Source organism: Anser anser, assembly GCF_964211835.1.
Source record: "Anser anser genome assembly, chromosome: 13".
Lineage (NCBI taxonomy): Eukaryota > Metazoa > Chordata > Aves > Anseriformes > Anatidae > Anser > Anser anser.
This window is the reverse complement of record NC_139734.1, coordinates 14541300-14553403: the sequence shown is the minus strand read 5'-3', so window position 1 is coordinate 14553403 and position 12104 is coordinate 14541300. Positions and strand designations below refer to the sequence as shown.

At 44.3% G+C, this 12104-nt stretch overlaps 1 protein-coding gene across 1 annotated transcript; it reads right to left on the bottom strand.

The window, feature by feature from the left end:
- Positions 1 to 691: 691 nt before the first annotated feature.
- Positions 692 to 6454, bottom strand: LOC310881150 (protein FAM162B-like). Its single transcript, XM_083798027.1, has 4 exons — positions 6130 to 6454; positions 3983 to 4088; positions 2429 to 2537; positions 692 to 1728 (listed from the first exon to the last, which is right to left on the bottom strand). The coding sequence occupies exons 1-4, from the start codon at positions 6290 to 6292 to the stop codon at positions 1621 to 1623; spliced, it is 486 nt and encodes a 161-aa protein (XP_083654153.1). The 5' UTR covers positions 6293 to 6454; the 3' UTR covers positions 692 to 1620.
- Positions 6455 to 12104: the final 5650 nt, after the last annotated feature.

The following is a 12104-nucleotide window of genomic DNA, read 5'->3' as shown; positions in this document are numbered from 1 at the left end:
TCTGAGATGTGCTTCATGGAGAATACTACAGGGAGCAGACATCACCTTTTGCAAATTGTACTGTACAGGTCCGTGAGTTGGAAACAAGGACTGTGAACGCCAACTTGTGACAGATGTAACATCCCTCTCACACATGCTCCTCATCCCAAATGGGTGTGCAACGTGGAGAAAAGTGCTCCTAAAAAGCCTCAGAAGGGGGGAAAAAGCCACCAAATGACCACAGACACAGGAGACAGAGGGCCAGAGTTCAGCTGCTGACCACTCACTCCCAAGCCCTGAGGATTATCCCATCCTTGCCAGCAACTTGTTCATGTAGTGACATACCAGCAATAAGTGGACATGATTTTTGGCACAATAAACCACTGAGACCTGAGTAGGAGCTTCCAGACTCCGCTGGAGCCCAAGTATACCCTGTCCAAGTAACAAACCAGCAGCAGCAAAGAAAAGCCTTGGTGTGATGCTCAAGACACAGCACAAAAGCTGAGCTTGGTTACAGCATCTACCACCTCCTGTGGTGGCCAGGGTGAGACAGATGGGTTTTGTCACTCTGCATCCCTTGGTACCCCACGCAGAGTACCCAGCTCTGTGGGCTTGTTTTACGGGTGTTAGGGATTTGTGAATGACGCACAGGGGTTCAGACCACAAGTGCGAACTGAGGTCTGTCTTAAAGTTTAATCACTTTATGAAAATGGAACTTTCAATAATTTATTAGGATCTCTCCCATTTGTTAAACAACATCCAAGCAAGCTTGGTGACACTTTAGATGAAGCTGTAAAGAGAAGTGTTTGTTTTAGATGTAATTGGACAGCTGTTTTATTATAAGTTAATGAACTATGGTGATTAAAAAGAATTCAGTTTTAGCAAACCATGTTTTAACAATTAATCCTGACTAAAATCACAACTAAGCAAGAGCTAGGGAGCTTTCATGACAACGACTGGAAGCAGAAGATGGAAAAGCAAACCCAGTGAAGTGCAACAGGACGAGTGATGCCTCCAGACAGGCTCCCTGTGCAGGGTGTGGGTTCCCAGGAGGGCAGCTGCCCCACAGCCACCAAACCACTCCATGAGCCCACACTACCACTCCACACCACCATCAGCTCCTCTGGCACAAAGCCCCTTTGGGCCCAAGTTCTTCACAAGGCTCTGCTCACACCCCTCCATCTTCCCAGCCCCTCTGTGCTCGTGCCCCGTCTTTCCCCCCATCACAGGGAGGGAGAGGGAACAGCAATGGCAGTAGGCTCAGAGGTAGAGATATTTGACCTCTTTCTGGTTTCAGAAGACTTTTCGGACTTGTTTTGCCCCAGCTCTGTGTCACTTTTGACAGCACCACAAGAAGCTGATCCAGAGATGAGGAGTCCTGCACCCGTCCCTCTCACTCTTCCCAGTTTAGAGACATCTGCTTTTTAGCTGAACATGGTGACTAAGACCAGAGACCACAGAAAGCAGTTGCTGGAGTTTCCATAGGAGTTTCACAGTTCATACAGAGCAGTTTTTAAGAAGCAAAGTCTTTGCCCTGCTAGAGCTGCAGGGAAAAAGTTCCGAAGCATAAAATGAAAACAGGTATGTACGCCATGTGTGCAAGTCACTTATCTCCTGCTGTTATTGTAAATCTGTTCCTGATCATTGTGGCTTCACAGCAGCTGCCTCTTGATCTTTTTCCACTTCAGCCCTCCATTTGGCCTTCTTTTGTTCATTCATCCTCAGCAGTGTGTGATCCTTTTTGGCAGCCTTTGAAAAGAAATGGTGAAAATCATTGCATGCACACATTTCCCACCACTAAGTTTCCCTGTATTTGCACTACTTGCTTTGATATCACACTATCTTTTTTGATATTTTGTAGTGAAAGACATTGTCTCTCCTCATTTTACTAAACTGTCATCATTTCCAGCTTCTAATTAGTGGAAAAGTTGCACTGCTTGATGTTTACAGGTGCTCAGGCAGGATGGAAGAAGGGCACAGCACTTGCAGCTGGGACATGCTTGTCTAGCTGCAGACCCTCCCTCCCCACCAGTGGGGTGGGAGAAACAAATCTCATATCTTTTAGTGGCCATGGTGGCCCAGCGGCTAGCTGGGCAGTGCCATGGGAGCCCCACTCCCCTTGCTGCAGGGTAGGACCAGGCTCTGCTGCTGTTGTGTGAGCTGCTCCACAACCTTTGGACTGGCCTCCTGGTGAAACACCATGATATGGGGACATTGCAGTGCACTGGCTTATGGTAAAGTAGGTCAGAAGGAACACATTAACAAGCAAGTTGTGTTTCCCTGTGTCAATCTCTCCTCAGGAGAATAGGGTGATGGACAACCCATGAAAATATTGCTAATATGGACTTAACCTCAACACCCATCTGTCACCCAGCTGCTTATTTAAAAAGAGCATACACAGACCATACATTAAGTGGATCGGTTCACCTCACTCAGAAGCAATACTCACTTCTTTGCCTGTGATTACCATGGCCAAACAGCCCAGCAAGGTCAGTGCGATCATGATATAGCAAACCTTTATCCTCACACTGTTCCTTGCCGCGTCGAGGACCTCAGACCTGTGGAGGACAGAGCAGAGTTTCCATCCTGTAGCAGCATGTGGGAAATAAGATCATGGGGAGCTGGGTAATGAATCCTCAAATCTTCCAGCAACTGCCTTTTTATGTACTTTGAATTTAACCTTCTCTTTCTTCAAGTGCTTAGAGGACTCAAAAAAAAAAAAAAGCCTATGCAGGAAAAATTTGGCCAACCCCCTTCACGCACACACACAGTCAGGTATCGCTACTCCCAGCTGTTGACAGCAACAACACAAACAACAAACTCTGCTCTTGTATCTCCTTTCACAACAGAGTGAACAGCTGAAAATTACAAGGACAGAAAAGCAATTTCATCATGATAATAGAATTACAAGAGGTCCACTCTTGGGAGTTGCAGGGCACAGCGTGTGGTGCCGCACAGTACCAGGAGACACTGGGGCCATGCCTTGCCACCCACAGTGGAATAAAAGCACACGTATGACATTTTGGCTGAGAACGATAGAGAGTTTCCATGCAGCAAAGCGGCACGGCAAGCGGTGATTGCATGTGTAGCCACATCCCCTTCCCAGCTGCATGAAGTGCTCTGCAGCCCCGTCTCGCCACCGTGTAGCCTTCTGCCAGGCAGCTGGCAACAGGCACACCAGTATCTACTGCAGTGAGAGGCTGAGCCTGAGCTGGAGCGGACAACTGCACCGTCCGTCCAGACTTGTCTTCCCAAACAACCGCGCTCAGCCATTGCTGAGAAATCTCCTCCACCTTCCACGAGTGACTCACAGTATTTATCTAACCATTCACGCTTGCAAGAGACTACGATGTGACAACCTGAGTCATTCATGAAATCCTATCCAGCTGTGAATTTCTTTACTTAGCAAGGGGAAGGCCAAGTGGAGGAGCCCCCAGTATGCCACAAGTCTGGAGGCATTAGGTCTCTGAAATGAAATACAATCCTTTAACATAATTCCATGGGACATGAGATATCATGGAGTGTAAAACCACAGACCAGACATGAGGAATTCTCTGCAGATGTCTGTCACCAGAGCTGTGTATAGCCCTAACTTTCTTTTAAAAATGTATGTAGCATTATTAATTGCTAATCAATAAAAGCTAGCCAAGAATGTTAAAAACCCAAAGTAGATGACATTTTACCGTGGTAACTTCTGAGCTACAGAGCTACTTGCCTTGCAAAAGACACTTCAGCTGAGTCTGAAACTTATGCTACCTAAAATAAGTGAATCCAGTGTATTTCACAAGGTATAACAAGGAGTTAATGCTCCCAAAAGTTGGGATTATTTTTGGACACCATTAGCAGCAAGCCCCAAAAGTGTGGCAGTCCACAAACACCCACCCTGTAAACACACTTCTGACTAATGCAGACTGGGGTCTCAATCTGTTTGTTCATATCCAAAAGCATCATTCAAGCAAAATGAATTTAATATCAGAAGGAAAAAGGTTTTACATATACTTACGTTATGTACTTGGGAATGTCCTCCTCCTTTTTAAAGCGTCCTGCCCATACTAAGACCTTTTTATCAAAATTTGTAGGCCTTCTTTCATTCTTGAATGCTTTGTAACCTTTAAGAAATTTTACAAAAGGCAACAGTGAGCTAAACTTAAGGAGAGGAAGAGAAGAAAAAAATATAGTTACAGAGGGAAAGGATTCAAAGTTCAGAATAACACTTTTCTGTTCTGTGAGAGCCAAATGTGCCTTATAATGTCAAAGGGATTATGTAGCTGGTATGAGATACTTGGTTATGTTTGGAGCTTATTCAATTTAAATATATGTATTTTCTTTATTTTAAGTGGGTTTTAAACTAAAAATCTCTCCAACATTCCTTATTAAGAGGCGGAAGGGATGTGGGGCTGAAGTCACCCCAAGCCCACAGTATGTTCTCACCCTGCTTGCATCTTGCTTTTAAATAGTGAGTTCAGCACACTGCCAGCAGCACTAATAAGTCCTCAACAGCAACTCCTTTGGAAAGTGCTGATAGAGAGATGAGGTCTGTTAAAATACAGCCTGGTGGGAGGCTGTTGTTCTCATGCAAGCTGGGTACCACATTGCCGTAATCTAATGATGATACATTACACCCCAGGAGACTACCGCAGTGATGCCATTAGCATGCTGTCACTGTGAGAATGATGAGAAAGAGACTCCGGTGCCTCTTGACAGAAACAAGCCCAATGACAGGCCACGATGTGGCCAGCGACAGGGAAGCCCTGTGAAAATAGGGTAAGCGATGGCTAGCCCAGAACCTGGTTTTTGCCTTGCACGTCCATATAGGCAATCACTGTCAGGCAGCTGGATCTGCTCATGTACCCAGGCAAGGTGCACACAAGATGCTGGGTTATGATGCCCTGTACTTGCAAATGTGAGACTGGTGTTTAGTAGTGCGCTGTGGGTGACAGAGCCCTGTGGGAGAGGCAGACATGCCTCAGGGCACGCAGAAAGGGATGGACATGAACATGGACAGTGTCTATACCCCCTACTCCCTGGTTGTTGTTGAATTACTGGTGTTTGGCTAAAAGGAAATGACTGCAGATACAGAAGAGGGCACAGAGCATCTCTTCCTGCCTGTTCTGAGTTGTGAAATTACATTAAGTGTCTTGGCCCCAAGCCTATTCATGTGTGCCAGGTCTTGCGAGTGGCTGAAAAATTCCAGGTGTGAATCTTGGTACTCCAATCCCCGGGTAAATTTAATCTCCTGCTTCTCATATTTTTCTTAACCAGTGTCAGTGAGACCAGGAGAGAGGCATCTGAAATATCAGTGAGAGCCTGAATCTGATTTGCAGCCAGCAGTAGGATGGATTGCTAAAAGGACAGGCTCCATCTCTGGGAAAACAAGGGCAAAGCCCTTTTCTAGACAGCCACATCCATTCCATGGAACACCAACAGCCCCACACAGCCCGGTCTTGCTAGGGTGAAGAATCTGCAAAGGCACGGCCAAGGAGGTGATGGTATGGATTATAAAGAGAAACTGTGCCAGTGAGATTGCCCACTGCAGGACGGGCTGCCGGGTACAGAGACCTCACTCATCTGGAGGGGGTACCAAGCAGCTCCCTGATGGGAAGATCAGGCTAGAAGGATGCCCAAGCATGGATCTGACCTTCCTTCTCACTAGAAGGAGCAATAAACCCATCCACTGCCTTTAAGGTACTGCACTGAGCCACTCCTATGTCCCTTTCTGAGCTGGCATACCCCTTACCTCCAATGTGCGCTGGGTGGGGAGGGATAGGACATGGCAGCAGCAGGCATCGCCACCCCTGAATGTGTGGGGATGTGCACCCATCCTCCACCAGAAACCCGGCAGGAGGGTGTGAGGAGGAACTTTTACTTTCTTTTTTAATTAACAGATTCCGGGACATGAGATGTCCGTTTGTTTGCCACCACAAGAGAAGGACTATTTAACACAAAAAATCTTTATTCCTGACTACTATGCTGGCTGGAACTCTTGATTCTCTCTGTGCCTCGGCAATGCTTATAACCCCAACGCAGCACTGAAATAGCACAGCCACGGATGGGAACAAGGGTCATCGTCTAGCTGTTTCCTGAAAAAAAAACAAACACCTTCCCCTCCATTCTGCAGCACGAAACAGTGACCAAAGCATTTCTACCCACCTGGATTAGCTGTCTGCTGCACCACATCCCGCACACCCTTGGCTTTGTCACCGACGGCCCTGGCAGGGCGCAGGAACAGCGGAGCAGTGTGGGGGCCCCCGGTGCTCGGGCGAGCCCCCCACCGCCACAGCCTGGGGCTGCTGCCCAAGAGCCTCCCCAGCATCCTGGGCTGCTGCAAGCAAACGGCCGGGGCACCGGCTGGAGCCCAGAAGGTTGATCCAGAAGTTATTTACATAAAACTACCGCTTCCTGTGAGTGGGGAGTAGCACGCTTTTCCACATTGGCTGCCAAAAGTTTCTCCTTGCGTCACGATGACTAGTTAAATTTATTGCCCGTGTTTGTCAAAGTGACTAACCTTCTGCCTTGCACAGGCAGGGACGGCTGCTGTGGCAGCTCACACCCAGCGTGGGCTCTCCACCAGGCTCACCATCCTAGGGAACTGCTCTGGATATCAATGGGTATTTATTTTTTTCTCACTCTTTATTATGCTAGGACTAAAATAGGACAGCGTGCTACATTCTCCACAAAGATAGGCTCTGTAACTGTTAATTATCACAGTCGGTTAAGCTGTTAGAGTTCTTAATTGTTCTCAGCTAAAAAAATAATCTTGCAAATCAGTCCTGTTAAACAGCCTTTGTGAAGTGGAAAGGCTTTTTCGCTGTCTCAGAATAAACATGGTTTAGTGAAGGGAAACTAAAGGCAATGTTTGTGGCTGTAAATGCACGTGGTGACCCCATCCTGGGATCACGACAGTCCCACATCTAAACAGCAAACTTTCCTAGAAAATAAATATATTTCAGACATGGTTTAAATCAGTAAACTAAGAAATCATGTAAAAGACCTCAGGTGATGCAGCATTTGTCAGTGAGTACAACTGGTCATTGAGAAGTAGCACTAACCTTTGAAGAATTTGTCCTCTTTCAATTCAGTCTCCACAAAATCTGACTAGCCCTGGGTGCTTTTTATAACATCAGCTGCGCTAATCAGAGAATAAACCAAAAACAATACCATTTTTTTCCGCTTTGATATTTCTCCTGTATTTTGCACAAAATTCTCCCTGATGGGTCAGGAAATGAAAATGCAAAATTCTTTTCTCATTTGTAGCAGTGAGGTATTTACTTTCCTTAAATGTACGAGGCTCCAAAGCTGATTTACAAGAAGAAAAATTCTATTCAAGAGGGAAGAAGCTATTGCCGAAAGGAAAATGTTCAGAACTATTTAATAATACTATCAAGTGCAATATTGCAGATAACCAAAGTGTGTCTAACTGTGAGGGGAGGAACTGCAAGGGGATAGAGCTCAGGATGTTGGCAAGGATGTTCTTTTATGGCTGAGAGGATGAAAGATGCAAAACAGATGCATCTCCAGCTACCCAGCTCCTGGCCCCAAGGAAAAACTCCAGTGTTTATAGAGACATTTTATATTTTTGAGAACACAAAGTAACTGATATTGAGGAAAGAAGAAACACGCAGCAATGACAAACGCTCCTTTTCCTCTTTCATGAAAGCTCCACAATGCATCCGGACATTACACAATGTGTTTAGCTTAATTTGCGTGTAATTCAGTAAAGCAAATTAGATCCATTTCCAGATTAGGAACCCATACAGAAAATAAATGGTGGTTTGAGCTTCCAGCTGCAAACTAGATCTGCAAACAAGCAGAAATCAGTGGCTATGATTATGCTGGAAGAAGCAGAAGAGAAACCTGGTAAAGTCACAGCGTCCTGATCAGGATTGCAATGGGGGGAGATGGGGTGTGCAGAAGAGAAGGCTGTATTTATAGCATAAATTTTACAGGGCTCAGCACGTCTAAGCATCCCCACAGGCCCTGTTTTCACCTCACAGAAGAGCTGCTGAGTGGAAAATGGGCCTTGTCCGCTCAGACATCCCTCACTGCCCGGGCAGGTAGGCAGGAGGTGACAGGGTGAGCTGCTGTGATTTCTGCCTTAACAGATATGTTGAAAGATTTTATTGCAAAAGTGACTGTCTTTACCTCATGTCCCAGTCTGGGTTTAAAATGAAAAAAATATATATATCATTTTTATTTTATCTCTCAGCTTCTCAAATGCAGAGAAAATCACAGGGTTTCCAGGCCTCCAGTGCTTATCCACCTAGGGGTTGCCAATTGTTTCCTCTAAAAAACACACCAGCTAACAGCTGTATTAATCATGTCTGCTGTGAGCAAAAAAGCACTTCAGGATTTATTATGCCAGAATTTAGAAGTGCAAAGACACCCAGGTCCTCTTGAAACCACAAAGGCAGTTATTTGCTCCTGAATTTTACTCATTTCTCTGGCACTGGGAATGATTATCGCTGGGATGAGTTTTGCTCTGCAGTGCAAGACAGCTAATAAAAAGCTATACACACCACTGCGTTAGGAAATCAAACTTTCCCTTGTGCACCATGGATCTTTCTCTGACCTAGAGCATCTTGAGTCCCTTCCTGAACAGAGAAGAGATGCAGAGTGCTCTTGGACCAAGGTTCCTATATGCAGCCTGATGTTCTTAGCCTTCCTGAGAGAGGTGTTTTATGCCCAGCAAGTGAATGTCCCCCCTGCCCAGGTTACAAAACATCCCTGTAAGGCTCATTTTTTTTCACTCCCATCATCCAGACATAGCTGGATACTCATCAGTGTCTCATTATCAGAACACAACCATTATTTCATGATTGTTAAGCTCGCAGACAGGGAGTTTATTATATAGCAGTAACAACTTGTTCAGACATGCAAAATTAGCAAGACCAGGCTTAAGGCACCATCTTGTCCTCTGCCAATGTCCTTCTGCCAGGAGGAGACCAAGGCCCCAGCTCCTCAATAAGCCCTGTACAGTACAGATAAGACACAGCGAGTAGCTGTAGAGACATCCCCCAGGCTTTCTCTGACCCTCGCTGCACGAAGAGAGCACAGGTCTTAAGGTTTTTGAGTTACAAAGGAGCAAGCTAGTTCAGATAAAACAGAAGATGGTTTGCAGCTGTAGTGACAATCATGACATTTCTCTTTTCTCTGCAAGAGTGATATATAGTTATAGACTTTGCTGCACACTGGTGCTTGTGCTGAAGATGGAAAACTATACACAAAACCTCACCAGACTCCCTCCCCTCTTCACCCTCATATCTTTTCTGCCTTCTCAGGCTCTGCTCTTGCAAGCAGGATCAGCAATCAATCATCCTCCCCTCCCTAAATGTACACAGAAACCTTTATAGAACTGGAATCGAAAAGCCACAATATAAAATACATTACTCTTTGATTTCTGACTGCCCTTATAGTGGCATTCCCATCACCTTAATCCTGAATATTGCCAAATTATTGCAGCAACGAATAATTTGGACCCAGGTTGTTCTCACTTATACTTCTTTATCTGCTTTCAACAATCACAGGAATGAAAGTTTATTCCTCCAAAAAGCCGAGGCAGGACTACCTCTTTACATCTCCTGGTTAATTTTCATAAGACTACACATCATTTTTAGTCATATTCACAAAAGAATCCACAGGAGTATTCAACTGAAAAAATATTACTGCATTATTTTCACATGTGCTGCCCTCATAACTAAATAGCTTACCATCAGGTTCTGCTTAGCATACCACACAAAGTTTTTACATATCAGGAGGGTGATGAGGAGCAGAAGATAACCTTATCATAAAATTCTTTACTTTCCTCTCATCTAATTAATTGTGCTACAGAGCTCTGCTTTTGTTCATAGCAGAGATAAACAAACAATTCTGGATGAGCTTATGCCTTGTGAAATTTTAAGTGAGACAAGAAACCTTCCTCCACACAACTCGGTGTTCTCCAGGAATACAATTTAACACAGCAAGAGCAATGAATTGCTTTGAATATCTCACTCACCTGCAGAGCCCAAGCGCCCATCCCTCCTCTTCAGGGATCAGTACTCCGAGCACCTCTGTTCTCTCCTCCTATCTCCTCCAAACTGAATCCTGAGAAACTTAAAGCTCCATAACTTTTTCTCACCAAGACCAAGTCAAATTAAATGAACAATCATGGCATCTTACAGCAAACCTAGGCTTAGAGGGTTTGTAGCACCAAAACCAATCACCAGCATGAGGCTTTAATCACTTCAGGAAGCTTGGGTTCATTTTTTATAATCTTGAGTGCTATCAGTAAAACAAGGTATCTAATAAAAGAGAGTAGTGATGGTGAAGGACACCCCCCTCCCTTCCATTTTAAACTTCAACTTTGTTTTTAAAAATGAAATCAAAATTCATCTACCCAGTTCTATAGTTGCTGAAATTTGTGTTTTCTAGTATTGCTCTTATTACTTCAAATTTGATAGTATCACTTCACATTAGAAAAATAAAATGTCTAGCACCCAGAAATAAGACACCAAACACTACTAAAAAAAAAAAAAAAAAAAAAACTCCACTTACTTTGGCAAATCTTGCCTAATTCACACTATATGAGCCTTTTTGCCATCAGTCACCTGATAGGGAAAGATAATTGATGTAACCTGATCAGTATTTTCTACGACAGGAGCAGTCATTTTCCCCAGGTGAAAAAGTCTCTATCTCTGTCATTAACACAAGACAGAGCATGATTTGGCCTCCTCCCTGAGCTGCTATATTTAATAATTTTATGTAATCAGCCCTGAGTGTGTTGGGTCTGAGCAGAAATGTCTGACATTACAACCTACAAATGGTTCATATCTAAGAAGATACAGCTTCTCTGCCATCAAGGTTATTTGTTCTTAGGGGTCTCAAACCACAGTTAGCAGGGCTGATGTTTTGCTGGTTAAGGTGTGTTCACTTCTGGAACCATATGAAAGTGCAGTCCTCCCTCTTCTGCTGGTAATGAAAGCCCCTATGAACAGGCATGTTGCAGAAGCCAAGAAGATCAATAAGCTACTATCTCTTTGTTCCCTTCTATCAGCTCTAGGTTTTTATCTAAGAAGCAATAGGATATATGTCAGTCAGTTGCTATGATGCAATATAATATTTGTTGCTCACAGAAAAACACAGTTATGAATTGTCTTAATAGCAGTCAAATTAGGTAGAGCTTGTGGGCTGGACCTAGAGTCACTAACCCCTGCAAACAAGGATAAAAATGGGACATGGGAGGGGTCTAGAATGCACTTGGTACAAAGTGCAGGGTTTATAACAGATGGGGTCAGAAGGACAAAGCTAGTGAAGGCAAAACAAAGCTATTACTCTGACAAAGCCCGGATATGACCTTTTCCCAGGGTTTGGGGTGCTCATGTAGAGGCAATGAAATGGCATATGGCCTCCAGCACAAAGGTGAATGGGACACTCAGCAGCCACCTACCAATGGGCTGAAATGTGTGGTGGCTGCCTAGGACTGCCTTCATCATGGAGAGGCTGATGAGGAGCCATATGCAAGTAGCAAAGAACCCAGGACTCATGGAAAATGCTGCAAGGTGTTCAAGATATTGTGATGACATTGCAAGTTTTACAACTAAGGAAATTAATGTATTGTGAGCTTTGCACCAGGTCACTTACTTCTGGAATACTGCACAATTGCACTCTGTAGCATAAACGTGCAAAACCCTACGAGGAAAACAAAACCATCAAAACCCTAACAATTTTCATTTTGGCTCACAGTGTGGAAAACCATTTAATTTAAACCTTTTCCACACCTGTTTCCCCAGCTGAAGCTGAGAAACACACTGACAAGGACAGACTCGTTGCTCACTCGTCACTTAATTATTTTCTTTCCTGAGAAAAATGGCATTGTCTTCAAAAACAGACGCATTTTGAAATTTTTCAGTCCATTAGTTGATAGTTTGGGGAAAAAGAAACCTAATTTAAACAGATTGAACAATTATGTGTGGAAATGTCTTTTCCCCACACTTGTTTTAATATATGGATGACTTTCATTTTTTCAGCTCCTGCACAGAAGTTACGTACTATCAATCAGACCAATAAACCTGCCCATATTGTTATCAGCCCCTGCACTATGGGGTTCAAATTTCACCTTTTAGTGACTGGTTGAGTATGTGTGAAAT

Bases quoted from the DNA above. Each gene is read 5' to 3' on its own strand.
- LOC310881150 (XM_083798027.1), bottom strand. From the start codon at position 6,292: ATGCTGGGGAGGCTCTTGGGCAGCAGCCCCAGGCTGTGGCGGTGGGGG. The intron at 4,089-6,129 runs GTGGGTAGAAAT...AATTTCTTAAAG, and splicing joins GCAGCAGACAGCTAATCCAG to GTTACAAAGCATTCAAGAAT. The intron at 2,538-3,982 runs GTAAGTATATGT...TGTCCTCCACAG, and splicing joins GACATTCCCAAGTACATAAC to GTCTGAGGTCCTCGACGCGG.